Source organism: Bombyx mandarina, chromosome 10, assembly GCF_030267445.1.
Source record: "Bombyx mandarina strain Sakado chromosome 10, ASM3026744v2".
In the NCBI taxonomy this organism is placed as follows: Eukaryota; Metazoa; Arthropoda; class Insecta; order Lepidoptera; family Bombycidae; genus Bombyx; species Bombyx mandarina.
In genome coordinates this window covers 6,584,857-6,600,368 of record NC_143217.1, presented here as the reverse complement: position 1 = coordinate 6,600,368, position 15,512 = coordinate 6,584,857, and the positions used below count along the sequence as shown (strand labels likewise).

Genomic DNA, 15,512 nt, shown 5'->3' with positions numbered 1-15,512 from the left:
TTAAAACTGCACGCTCTTGTTGATTTTTGAACAGACTGCAAATAAAGAAGGAGGTTCTAAATTCGACTGTATATTTTTACGTGTGTTAGTTAGTTATATCAAAACTTTTTTCTATTTGAACCGATTTTCGAAGTTTTTTTTTTTTTGATCCAATCTTGTATTATGTAAATAGACACTCCGGGAGTTGTTTTATCTACTATAGCCATATTTTTTTAGTGTTGTAGATAGGATATCGCAGGCCACCAGGTTTTAATTCGTCACTGGAGACGAAAGATATTACAAACTGAACGGCGCCATTCACCTCTTGACTCGAGCTCGAAGTCTACATTGTATTTTGTAACGACTGGCCCATCTTTCAAACCGGATTACATGTCTTGTTCGCGGCAGAAATAGGCACAATGGCTGTACCTACTCGTGGAAGCTTACATAACGTTCTTCTTCCAGTAACTACGCATTCATTTCCTATATAAGATTGATATCGAATAGATAACGAAATGTTTCTATAAGGTTTTACGGTAAATCGTATAAATCATGACACAAAAATCTGATGTGTGTATTAACTTGACTGTCTTTGGCCTAGCCATTGATCGAGAATGATGTTAAGTACGTATTTGTTGGTGAAACTATTGTCATTTCTACATTAATGCTGACGAAAGTGATTCTGTGTACGAATTAGAAGCTCGCACTTTATACACAAGTTGTTCAACGTTTAATTGCATTTTGAAAAGTTTAAAGCATCTAAATTCATGAATTTCATCCATTATCGTCGTTCTGTTTGACAGCCTAATTAGTATCGGACGGTCTGTTTGGAATTTAATAGTCGCGGAACACTGGTTCGAATCCTATTTCAGGAACAGATTTCTGCGTTGTTTCTGTATTTGTTTCTGACGTAAGAACGTATCGCCACGTACTAATAAATTACAAATAAAACTGGAATCAAAATATACACGTGGCTCGTGTTGTTGACAGATGCTGGGCAATGTGGTCGTGTTCGTTTGTGTGAATGTGGTTGGAGCTTTGATGCACTCGCTGATGGAAACCGCCCAGCGCAGAGCCTTCCTAGACACCAGGAACTGCATCGCGGCGAGACTCGACATGGAAGACGAAAACGAGAAATTGGTATGAAGATGATTTAACTATTTATTACTTACTAGCTGACCCGGCAGACTTCGTAGTGCCTCAATCGATAAATAAAAGATCTCAACTTTTGTATGAAATAAACATAAAACAAACAAAAAGAATCCGTGCGACGGGGGACACATCAAAGGAAAAACAAAATTGTTATTTTTATTTAATTCCGAGCATTTTAATATTTATTTACCTTTTAAACCTTCTCTGGACTTTCACAAATAATTCAAGATCAAAATTAGCCAAATCGGTCCAGCCGTTCTCGAGTTTTAGCGAGACTAACGAACAGTGAACAGCAATTCATTTTTATGTATATATAGATAGATTACTTTTTTTCTATTTATTTATTCACAATTGTAATAAGAACAGTTAGCCGGTAGTCGGTCAGTGGATCATCGGTGAAACTACTGAGTTTCACGGTAACGGCGCGGCGTCGCAGTTGTCTCCTAAAAGTATTAACAATGTTAATGTGGTGTTGACAGACTAGTCGTCGTCGACTAACAGAAAACCTCACGACCCATCTAGTTGTAATAAGCGCTCCGAAGGAGACTTCCGGTTCAGTAAAGTTTTTCAGTATGCGTGTTTACAAAGACTGCTAATCAAGAAAACATGCTAGCTATACTTGTAGATTTATCAATTCATGTTTTGGAGTCTATTTACAGCGAAAGCAATCCTCAAAAATATTATTTTGCATTGTCTATATAACACACCTATGGTTATCTGATAGTTAATTCTACCGTATCAGAAATTTCGAAAAAAATTGTGGGAAACATTTAACAGTGTGCACAGGTCAATAAAAGACATTGAAGTCTAGGTTGTTAGGTGGAAATAAATAACTTGTTCATTTTGTATGTATTATATTGTATTTTGAAATTATCTCGTTAATGGTCATGGTCAAAGTTATCAAATGATCAATTGAACAGCATTATTGAGATTCGATTACGTGTAAATTAAATAAGCTTAAACACATTTTATGGCTGTTGTAACGATAGATTCAAGTATTAATTTATTACGGCGTGTTATAAACTTCCACGCTGACATGACGTGACGTCTTCTTTTGGTATTATGCAGTGATTTAAACATATACGTATCTTGGTTGGTGTAATATAAAAACAAAAGAATAATTGTTTTATAACGCTAATCTATATATTAATACGTGAAGCAAAAACTTTGTATCCCTTTTTACGAAAATTGCGCGGACGGAGGAGTATGAAATTTTCCACACTTATAGAGAATATAGAGAAGAAGTGCACAATGCTAATTTTTTTTTTAAATAATGCATAAAAGATACATTAAATCAATAAAGAAAACATTACACACACTACATACCCTGTATTTGATGCACACACGCATGCCTACTATTTATTGTCAAACTTTTGTTCTTGACGTCTGTTGTCAAATTGAGAATAAATTAAATATTGTTTGTCTTTGTTAATATTTTTTATAGTGTAGCCTTGGCGAAATTTGTGATTATAGAAGTATAAAATACAATCATAATAGTGTACAAACTTACAATCCCAATTAATTATAGTCGAATTTCGACTACTGCGGGACCTCTGGTTCTTTAAAACAGTCATGCACGAACACAATTTTCAAATCTTTGAATAACGTCATAAATAATAAATAAAAATCTTTACACGGACATTAAAATATAAATAAAATCTTTTTATGATGATCAACAATGCAACTGTGGTATTTATGGGCACCGTCAACCGTCGTTCGAACGTCAATCGATTGATTGACTGATTTAATTTACTAGGGGGGTGTGTATTGCCATATTATATCCGCCATATTGCATATTTCTTGCGCTAATCATTCGTGCGTTACAGTCAATTTATGTGTATTATCTATGTTACAGCCCATTAGTACTGGTTATCCCTCGACACTATATGAACTGTGAGATCTTCTGCATGTCTATGCTAAGAAAATAGGAAACAAAATTGACACTTAGAACCTGCTGTCCATCGATTAGAATTCCATATCGGGAATTTCAATTTCTACAGAATTAACGCATTAATTACACAATAATGAAGATGAGCGCATATCCGTTGATATTCTAAGAGGGCACGTTTAGTTAAAAATACGGTTTCTTATACCCGTAATCAACACGACCCTATGTGAACAATTTCCCTCCTGGCTAAGGTCTCAAGTTCATCCAACGTCTCGGCTAAGAGGCAACGCCTACGAAATATTCGTTATCCTTCTTTCATTTCATTAAAATGTATACATATCTGAACATATTACATATATTACATATGTAAAATTATGTTTAAATGCAATATAACTCATCCGACCGAAAATGATTAGAATAAATTAGTAATCAGATAACGAGTGGAAAAAGCACTACTAATTGCTAAAACGATTAGTTGAATATTTATTACAATTATGTGTGTTAATTCATAGGAAAGGTTACTGTTATCCGTTCTCCCGCAACACGTCGCTATGGAGATGAAGAACGATATTATATCGCCGGTCGAGGGACAGTTCCACAAGATATACATACAGAAACACGAACAAGTCAGGTGAGTCTATAATATTCGGATTTCAACAAATAAATCTACGTTGCATTATGTGCATGTTATTTGTTAAGTACGGTTCCGGAGGCCAATTTACACATGCGTTTTATTCAAAGCTGTTGAGAAAATTAAAAAAATTGATGATGATAGCAGGCGTACGGCAGTATATAGTCACAGATTTATACTTTGTCACAGTATGCTGAGGCTCTCGCCCAATCATATGTAATGCACGTTGTTGTAAAATCGACTCTTCTAGAACTTATTGTGGTTGACCGAATTGTGTGACAAGTTCTCAACCAAATTTTCAACTCAATTAGTTAAACCAGCGCTCCCCAAACTTTTTTGTTTCGTATGCCACATTCAATATTTTTCGATTTACATAGATGTTTTGTTTCTCGTTTATTTTTATTGTACCGCTTGTATGTAGCCGTCGATACATTCCACTTTGAAAGTCAATAGGATAAATGGTAGACGGCCCTTGAGAAGTCGAATATACAAACATTTTTATCATTCTATATATCAACTCCAAATACATATATGTATGTATGTAATGGGATCATTCTGAAACTTGATAGTTGTTTGATACTGATGGCAGTATAAGGCACATGGAGATCGAATTCGAGCGTGAGGTCGAGTTATCGTGGGCACACCCTAGTCTTCTCTCTACCAGGGTGGTGGCACCACCCATTTGTGGAAGTTTGTCTGTAGGTTCATTACTTTTACTTTCATCATCACTGAAGGTCGTGTCCCTGATACTTGACCGTGGCCTGTCTCGTGGGCTGTTTCCACCTCGTCCGGTCCTCAGCTTCTCGAATGGCGGTTGCGACTGACAGCCCAGTTACGGTGGTTATTTAATCACACCAGCGGCTAGGTGATCGGGCGAGGGTCTCTTTCCTTCTACTTTGCTTGTCACAATAACTTTGTCCAAGCTATCTTACTTCGTTCGTTCGTTACTAAGCACTGATAAAACTAGACTACACCAAGACCATATATATATACTTTTAATTTATATACTTTTACTATATACTATATACTTTTTTCCTTATATTGCTGGCACGTTTTCTTCCAATTTATGAATTCGTTTAAAGTCGAGCCGCTCTCGGAATATATCCGTGGTTTATTTTATCAAGAAAGCTAAGGACGACGCGATATATAAGCAAAGATTTAGCTTCATTTTATTTTTAGTAAATGTGAGCAGATGAGATAAGAACATTGACCTTTTCGCACGCCACGACACCTGCTAATATACATAATAATATGTTAAATGTTTCATTAAATTTTGTACAAAAAAAGCTTTTTTCCAAGATGTCTTGAAGTTAAAATTTTAATGTCATCGTGCGGCCCAGCGTATCTCACTTGCAAAAAGTCGCAGTCTTGGGACTGGGGACCTTCTATTAATTTTAATGTTCACAGAAAGAGGCTAAGCTTTTCCGTCTGTATAGGAATTAGAAATTTAGGCAGGTTTAAAATTAGGCGTTAAATTCCTATTGGTTGTGCGAATGATATAACATTACCTATAACATAACATACACAAGATTATTTATTATATATGATATTAATGAAAGTTGCTTGACGTTTTACTTAGGAATCTAATTTCGATAAAATTCATCTATCCTGTAACATTTTGTTAAAAGTCGTAACATGAGTGACGTATATGTTACGCCACTTCGATAAAGCGGCACGACATGAGAACCCTCTCATCGTGGCCGCCGGTAACTACATTCCCGATCCTGCGGACAGAATGGAAAGCAGTCGACGTCGCCCAAAACACGTCATCTCGGATCCTCCCGATCCACTAACGGTGCTTCTAGGTACTTCAAGCACCGGTCACCGTTCTCGTCGAACCCGTCGCTTGCGACGAAGGGCTCGACGAGTAAATTAACTCTCAGACACAGCCCACTGAGTTTCTCGCCGGATCTTCTCAGTGGGTCGCGTTTCCGATCCGGTGGTAGATTCTGCGAAGCACGACTCTTGCTAGGGTTCGTGTTAGCAACGTCATCAGGTTTGAGCCCCGTGAGCTCACCTACTAACGTTAGGGTTACGCTGACATAGCCTCTCAAGGCTATCAGCTTAGGTAGGAAAAAAAAAAAAAAAAAGTATATGTTATTATGTACGTAATTTAAAGTGTGTTGCCACGGTTGGCATTCTGTCAGCAATCTATATGTATATCTAATATACTATACATTTATGCAATGGGTGACGGCTGTGTTTAAAGCAAGCATCTAATTTAAAAGATTGAAAAAAAAAGTAGCTCACTTAAATCATCTTAGTGATATCAGTTTTATTTATATTACTAGTGCTAGCGCATATGTACTCGGTAGTATTAGCTAGGTAGTAGTAGATACTGTTCCAGCTTGAAGGGTGGAACATCAGTTTATACAAAATAATTGAGATTTGGACCTCGTGTTCGGGTGACGGCATTTAAATTGTGCTCAATATGAGCTCCGGTAACAATTCAAAACCAGGCGGTTAGTGAGCGAATTCAAATATCAAACTAATAAAACAAGGATCTAGTATTAGGTGACAACATTGTTATACGATTAAAAAGTTCATTTTCGCCCACACTTATTTACCCCGTCGGTGCCTTTGTAGAAAACAATTTTCCCCCATAACTATATTTTTATTCAAAATTCCCGATCGCCATGTCACTGTGCATAAAATATAATACCTAAGTAAGCAAGTTCAAGAACGAGGTCATGGCTTCCAGACTACATATTACATTTTAGCCGTCTCAAATCGTATTTTATCCAAACGATCTGCCGGCTTAAGGCCAACTTTCACAAGCCGTCTCAGTGGAAGGATTACACAATTCATTTTATTGAACTATGACTGGCCCACAGGACTTTTAATAAGATAAAATGAATTAATGTAGAACAAACTAGGAACCTTCTTATTTACTGTTTGATATAAGCGAGAAAACTAACATAACCTAATGCAAAATCTAATTAGAAATAGTGATATGTAAACAATTACCTTGTCCAATGAAAGCATACAAATTCGCAGTAAATGAATTCAGTGCTTTTATAATCTTTTTGTTCATCTCGCTCTTATCTGAATATTTAACAAACGTATCCTCTTGTCGCACATCTTCTTAAGGTCAACTGTTTTTTGTTCTTATAATAAATGACTGCATGGCGGCAGATATAAGTAAATGTTAGTATATACTATATACACTTGCGACCTTGCAATAAGCCCTACCACCACTAATATTACCTTGTGCGGTTTTGTGCCAAGGGCAGAGCCAAGCCGCTGCCTACCGAAAAGGCCAGGATTAGAAGATTCTGGTAGGCCATTAGTAGATCAGTTAAGATCATCATAGTACAGATGGACGGTGTGTTGCAGGTTACTTTAATGTTTTTTAAGTAATTTAATAGTTAACTAGTAACTCTTCTTACTTACTTGATTCACAAAAATGGCGTTTTAAGCAAATGTTTTAAATTGAGTTTTTGCTACATTGAGTAGGTATTTAAATGTAATAATTTATAAACAGAAAAATATAAGACATACTCTCGAGAGCACCAATTAAATGAACAGAGCGATCATTTTCTTGAATTGACGCCACAGTATTTTCGTCGTGCCATTTAAACTAATACTAAGAATAAAAATTCCATTACGACTTACTTCGGTGTAACGACGCGCGATGATCTGACGAAACAACTTCGCAGACAGTCCCTTTATCTATATAGATTACTGAATAAACATGTATTTAATATTGCCAATTTTGCGACTGCTCGTTTTCTAGAAGCGGCGTTGCTTGGCTTATCTCCAAATAGTGCCGAAGTCCAATTTTCCTCACAATGCCTCCTTTTAAAGCTCACTATACTGAAGCCGGCATCTTCATTAAAATGCGTTTTATAGTCCAACGTTAATTACTTGCGAAAGAAACGTCGAGTGCCGAGTGAAATGTTTTGTTTTTCTTCTATTGTTTAAATATGGAGCAAACTTGTGTGAGTAAACAATAATATTATGACTACTTTATTAAAACTAGCTGACTCGGCAGACTTCGTAGTGCCTCAATCGATAAATAAAAGACCTAAACTTTTGTATAAATTAAACTTAAAAAAAAAACAAAAAATTTCATCTTTATTTACCTTTTAAACCTTCTCTGGACTTCCGCAAATCATTCAAGACCAAAATTAGCCAAACCGGTCCAGCCGTTCTCGAGTTTTAGCAAGACTAACGAACAGCAATTCATTTTTATATATTTAAGAAGATTATTATTTAATTGAAAATAAAAATAGACTCTGTAAAAGCTGTTTACGTTTTGGTGAATCATTCAAAGTTAAATGATATATATACCGTTTAAAATGAAAAAAACATTTTGTTAAATTTTACACGAAGATTTGTAAACGTTGAAGATGATAAGTGGTAAAAGCGTTTTGTATTGTTTGTCGATCAACAAACGAATTACAACAATAATTTGTGTTTGAAATTCAATTACGCCGTCGAGAGCGTTTATACTGTTTGTTTACTGAGTACTTATCCAGTACTGTGACTTGACAAACTAACTAATATCTATAATATGAATGCCTATATATTAATAAGTACTCGATAATCTTACGTTGCGTCTGTTAGATTTTCAGAACCAACAGTGGTAAAAAAAAAATATTATTTTTTACCTACTCAATGTATCAAAAACCCTATTTAAAACATTTACTAAAAACGCCCTTTTGGTTTTTATGAACGAAGCCAGAAAAATCACTGTTTTTTTATTTTTTATTTCTTAGATATGTGGATCAGCTCACAGCCCACCTGGTGTTAAGCGGTTACTGGAGCTCATAGACACCTACAACGTAAATGCGCCACCCACCATGAGATATAAGTTCTAAGGTCTCAGTATAGTTACAACGGCTGTCTCACCCTTCAAACCGAAACGCATTACTGCTTCACGGCAGAAACAGGCAGGGTGGTGGTACCTACCCGCACGGACTCACAAGAGGTCCTACCACCAGTAAATATGTATATTGAATCTAGTTGGCGGTAATGTAGATTTTTTTAATCAAACCACACAAGAACTCGATAATAAACATATCATAAAACATGTGTACATAAATCGATTCAATCATAACATTTTATGAACAGCCCTAATTTATGACCGGTAATACCGAGGTGCAATCAATTATGAATAGATTTCGTTTATTACGTTCAAATCTAATCGATCGAATCGGATTTGTTAAATTATAATGAAATTTGTACAGTCAAATGAATAAAAAGGATTTTTTTTAAAATCATTTTCATTACATATAGAAAGTTATGTATTCGTTCAAGTTATACTGTTACTTTATGTTTTTTTTATTTTTTTATTTTTTTTATTGCTTACATGGGTGGATGAGCTCACAGCCCACCTGGTGTTAAGTGTTTACTGGAGCCCATAGACATCTACAACGTAAATGCGCCACCCACCTTGAGATATAAGCTCTAAAGTCTCAAGTATAGTTACAACGGCCCTTCAAACCGAAACGCATTACTGCTTCACGGCAGAAATAGGCAGGGCTGTGGTACATACCTGCGCGGACTCACAAGAGGTCCTACCACCAGTATTTGATGATACATGGAATAAAACAAACTTTCACTATCCGAGGGTTGCATTTGAAGCTAGTATTCAAAAACTTCTCATCTGTTACCCGAACTAATTGCATAGATTATCTAACGCCCGTTAGTTAGGTCGCCACTAAGTGTGTCCCTCATTAAGATTAAATTGTTATCACCCACTAATTACTTCAGCTTGTTTACTGACATACTTTGCATACTTTCTGTGTCATCATTGGATGACATTTGTAATGATAGGAAGTTATTCAGATTTCTTTGTGGCAACACTAACTTGCTATTGATAAGAAATTCTCGCTACAAATGTCATAATATGATGTGGTCTCTTGTTGTTGTGAGCTTATATGGTAGACTACCCTGTCTAGCCCTGCTTCAAACTAATATTCCTAATAGAAGTCGTGGCCTAAAGGATAAATAAGTAGGACGTCTCGTAAGTCCGCATCGGTGAGGACCACCACCCTGTCTGCTTCTGCTGTGAAGCATTAGTGCGTTTCGGTTTGAAGGGTGGGGCAACCGTTGTACTATAAAAACTAAGACCTTAGAACTCACGTCTCAATCTGAGTGAGGGCAGTTACGTTGTTGATATCTATGGGCTCCAGTCACTTCTATACACTAGGTGAGCCGAGAATTCGTCAAACCATCTAAGCAATAAATAAAAAACTTTCGATTTAAGGATAGGATCCAAACTCTCCAAACAATGAAGATTTAGAGCTTACATCTCGAAGAGCGTCTCAATACTTCTGAGGTTTCGATGTCAGATGGCCAAACGGATTGGTTTATCATATATGTCATTTAAAAATGCAATATACTGATGCGTAATATACTATCATGATACAAGTCTTCTACAAAACGAGTATATATTTTTTTTGGGTGAAATACTGCCGTTGTCGGTCCGCACCAATTTCCGTAACATTCCAAGCCGAAACAGCGAACGGGTTTATGTGTCTCGTTCGGCCCTTTAACATCATTAGGGCGTTGGATGAAAAGGTCAGATTTGATGTTAACTGGTGCTATATGAATATTTGCGTGTTTCATGTGTGCAGCACATATTAAATATTTACATGGGATCATTGACATGTCGGCCGACTTTGTTGTTGGCGTGAGACTCGTGGTAATGGTCCAATTATCATTTATAAATAGAACGATCGTAACAGTGCTGGATGGGTCTCATAACATTTATTTTTGTAAATAAAATAGGGAGGTGAAGCCATAAACCACTTGTATATCATAATTAATTTCAGGAGCAAGCTACGCTAACGAAATCGAATTTAAAGAATAAATATTGTTGTTAATAAATCTAAGACAAAACTTGCAGTCAAAATTCAATCGGCATCGTCTTTAAGAGGATAGATATATGCACGATTGTGTTATTAGTATCATCTGCAATATACACAAACAAATTATTTCAGAGGATTAAAATAAAGAAACATCAATCAATTGATAAGTTTCAATTCATTCACAATTTCTATGGAAATTATTTTCTCATACTTTTGTATATTATTATTATATATAAGTCGAAAACATTGGATTTAAAAAGTCAGTAACATAAACAGTGGCAATTTAATAAACCTGTTCTATTCATCGTATTGTCAATTTATTGGCTTCTACCGACCGCTTTCACTTACGTCAAACGCCTTTTAAAATATATCATATCACAGCCAAATTTGTAACAGAAGTAGGACGAATCGGTTAGGGTTACGTAACTTATGGAAGTAGTGAATTTGAAAAAAAAAAAACGCTTTTCCATGGCCGTTGGAGGTAGACGCGTAATCTTTGAGTTCACATATGAATGGCTTCCTCGGAATCCGCTGGGTTTGTCATCGGATCTCCCTAACAGGTTTCGTTTCCTAAACTCACCAAGCCGCTGCTTTTGAGCAGTTAGGCCTCCTTGAGAGATGCTCGGGTGGCTGTTACCAAATCCCACTCATGTTAAAGCTGGGGGTCTCCAAACTAGGAGCAATCCTTCCAAAAAAAATACTTCGTCCTAGCTATTGTTGGTTAATTTTCGGGAAATGTGTCTAGATAGATAGTACTTCTAACAAAACATGTGTCGTGAGATTAATTACAAACTTATTATTTGTATGATACTAAGAAAACTTTATCTCTATGTTCAAATATACGCTTAGTAGATTATATTATGTGTTTTGAATATAAAACGATATTAGAAGAGTCACCGTTGTGTCAACGACGGCCGATGAATCATTGTGTTTGTTCATTTAAGATTACCCTCGTCTGTTAGTTCGTTTTCATTGTGACGTGATATCGCGATAATTCAAACGTTAACTCTGAAGTCTTATTTACTCATGTTCCTTTTGTTTGAGTACAATATACTTACTAGTAATATAATTTTGTAAAACAACAAATAAATATACTGAATATTTAACTTGATAAACGAATCGCAAGTTCACCGGAGAACATAATGTAATTCAAGCACATTCACGCGGTCGTTTGATGTTATTTCCTACGTGAAATTGTTAAAGTGAATTCCGATAATAAGATTTCCATTAACTTCAATCAGGAGCCGAGGTGTCAAACGTAATGCAATTTCTGTCTTTTAAATTTTCATGCGTTCGTCCGACGTTGGCTCGGATCATCACAATTTGGCCCCAACTATTGCATCGTCGTGCCTTGTGCATTGTTTTGTATAAGTTTCGTTCGTTTGTAGAAAGGTTTTTTGAATGGACTTTCTGGTATATTAGCCTAGGTCACTAACTATTAGCCCTACCTTAAAGATCTAATACAAAGAAATCTTTCACGCCTAAGTTCGTAGTTATCTTCGGCGGGAAAGAAATTGAATTTGCAAAGTTAATGATAGGGAAAACTACGTATGTGTCTCTACATAGTTGACTATTAGGACTATTCAGTTAATAGTATGATATGTATTTACGTACTAAATATTTGAAAATCGGCTCAGTGTTGTTTAAAAAAAGAATACGATTAAACTAGAAGAAATATAACCGGTTTACGATATGCAGCGGTGCTCTTGGCATTATAGGCATCATCAGGTGTGCCGCCTTCGCGCCAATCTTCTATAGCAGTTTTAAAAAAACAGAAACGTATTGAAATTTAGTTATGCTACACTTACATTTAGTTTCGGCTCTCAGTCGGCCATTGTTTTGGCAGATCTCCAAGTCGCCCAAGACGTAATATATTATTCGTGATAAAACTATTCCTTTATAGGTTTTCATTTATCAAGTTTCTCATTACTCCTACACAATCTGAGACGAAACGATGATCTAATCAATTTGTCTTGTTGGTTTGTGAGAGATATTTTGTTAATAGTCTGTTTGTATAGGGAATTAGATAAATAAATGCTTAAGGAAATAGATGACATTTAATAATAAAATAATTATTAATAAAATTTCGAAAATCTATACTTCTATACTATATATATAATATTATAAAGAGGAAAGATTTGTTTGTTTGTTTCGAATAGGCTCCGAAACTACTGGACCGATTTGAAAAATTATTTTTCCATTAGAAGCCGACATTGTCCCTGATGAACATAGGCTACTTTTGTTAATTTTTTTTTTATTTTTTTTTTTTGGTTTCATGTGTGTTTTAATGTTTCCGAAGCGAAGCGAGGGCGGGTCGCTAGTGTTAAATAATATGACAAAATGAAATTGTATGCAAAATAAATTATTAACATTTATTGACGTATGCAATAAGATGAGAATATAATTGTTTATATTTTTAAGATACGTATACAACCAAATAAAACCTCGGGAAGAAGGTACATTCAGTCTTCTGTTATTTTCCTAAATTGTTACAAATCAACATTTTTTTTCCAGTCACTTCAACAAAATATAACTTCTTTCTTTTTCCATTCAGTTTAAGCTTTGGAAAATTTAAAGGTCAAATACGAATTTATTGACATCATTGACTATGCATGAACCTTGAGACCAATTTACATAATATTATGTAGTACATTCTGGAAGCGATTCTGTGCCATGCATTGTGTTATTACTTGGCGATAAGAACTAGTGTGGCGTACTAATCGAATTGTGTATAATGTTTATATGGTTGTATATAGTTTCCGTGCTCCTATTTTATATTCGTTTCTGAAATTCTAGAATAAACTCGTAGATCGGAAAATTTGTGAGAAAACTCGATATTATCTAAAGACTATTTTTATAACACAATAACCTAATCAATTTAGTTCTTACTATAACTTTTTTTTTTGTGGTATTATTAACGTGTGTTGCAATTGACAGTCCGGGCGGGTAGGTACAACAATTCTGTCTTATTTCTGCTGCCGCGAAGCCGTCATGCGTTCCGATTTGAAAGCTGTCATACAATACAGTTGAGACTTCGATCGCATGTCTCATTTGGATAGGTTTCACATTATAATGACTACGCAACTATTATAATGACTATGCAATAAAAAGAACTAGTGGTCCCGTAGTAGTCAAAATTCGACTATAATTAATTGAAATTATAAGTTTGAACATTATTATGGTTTTTTTTTTTTTTTCTTCTTTTTGGACCCAACACCAAGTGTTATTTGCCACTTTCATTATTATGGTTCTATTGTCAAAGACTTTTTTTTGATACAATTTTTCCTTATTAGGAAAGGCATGGGGATCTAAGCCCATACAGCCTTTTGTCAAAGACTATTATACTTCTATAATCACAGATTTCGCCAAGACTACACTATAGACAAATAATATTAAACATAAACAATATTAACCTATTCTAAATTTGCCTACAGATTTTAAGCAATTTCAAACGTTTGACAATAAACAAAGAGTATAATATGTGTGTGTGTGTGTGTCAAATGTAGTGTGTGTGATGTTTACATGTAATACATGGTAGTGTGTGTGATGTTTTCTTTATTGATTTAATGTGTTTTTATGCATAATTAAAAAAAAAAAATTAGCATTCTGCACTTCTTCTCTATAGTATCTATAAGTGTGGGAAATTTCATACTCCTCCGTCCGCGCAATTTTCGTAAAAAGGGGTACAGAGTTTTTGCTTCACGTATTAATATATAGATACTTTTATCACTGATTTGATGGCCTCGTTGGTATAGTGCGGTATGGGCTTGATTTCTAGTCGGAGTCTGATAAATATATGAAAGTATTTTACAAATCACATTCGTATATCAAACTATGGTTCACTGTACTATGTAAACCTTATAATGATATACATACTTCTGACTGTTTAAATATACTAGTATAGTCATTAAACACCCAGAAAAATAGCGAATAAACCTACTTGTCACACGAATTATTGTCCAATGTGGGAATCGAAATCGCGACTATCCGTCCAGCTGTCAGCAGCGCTAAATACTGCACCACCAAGTCAATCAAAATTAGCTATGCTCGATTTAGAATGTGTATGTGTGTGTTAAAATAATGTCCGTCACCGATACTACACTAATCTAGCATGGTTGACATTTAAATTTAGTTTTTTTTTTAAATTTTATCCAATGAGGACTCGTAAAAATGTACAAAATATAAAATCAAACAAAGCTGTTGAAATAATAATTATGAAGTACTGCAAACAGTTAGCGATGTTCTGTGCGCGTTATCGTAAGGTTTCAATTTCACTGTCCTAGAATACACGAAAACATTTTATAAAACAATAATAATTTCTTGAGTTCGTAATGACTATGTCCATTAATATATATTGTGGAGTATCATTTTACAAGGAAACCTTCTAACGTCCATTAGACGTGTCCAATCGATAAGTATGATGTGTCGGATACCTTTTGTTTATCAACTTACGTCGGATTATCCATCGGGACAATAATAAAGTTTTTATAAATATTTTTACAAAATACTATAGGAATAATTACGGTTTTGTTAAATTTCAATCGAGCTTAAAAATTGTAAAAATATACGTGAACCATATTTGTTTCATCTAAAATAAATTTCTTAACGACAATCAAAGCGTTTAAAATTTGTTAAAAAAAATTCTAAATTATTTATTATTGCTTCTGATTCACAAATCAAAAGATTTGGGTCGCGCTGCATTTAAATTTTAAACGGTAATTCAAAACTCAACGTGCATTGATGTTTAAGTATGGATATGATTAATGATTCAAGTTTCATAGAAATGGGGCTTCACTTTTATGATTTTGTTGGTATACAATTTATTTAATTATATAGTTCTTTATGCGTTTAAACTCTATTATGGGTGCTAATTTATTTTTACTATATTGCTTAATCGCCTATGATATTCTAGGCATAGGAGGAGGCATTTCTCATCCAAAGTCTGACAGGGGCAAAACTGAGATAGATAGTAGAGACGAGCGCTTTCAACCCTGCAATCAGATGCGAGGCCACCCCAAAGATGCCTGATTGACGGAGGCGTTAC

General features: G+C 35.0%; 1 protein-coding gene across 8 annotated transcripts in view; it reads left to right on the top strand.

Annotated features, from left to right (window-relative positions):
* The window catches only part of LOC114248717 (adenylate cyclase type 1), a 102,105-nt gene that overhangs the window by 43,926 nt on the left and 42,667 nt on the right, over positions 1–15,512 (top strand). For all 8 annotated transcript variants that reach the window (XM_089730339.1, XM_089730338.1, XM_089730336.1 and 5 more), the window contains exons 4-5: positions 970–1,119; positions 3,532–3,650. In XM_089730339.1, coding sequence (XP_089586465.1) covers positions 970–1,119; positions 3,532–3,650 — 269 coding nt within the window. The remainder of the gene's footprint in view (positions 1–969; positions 1,120–3,531; positions 3,651–15,512) is intronic.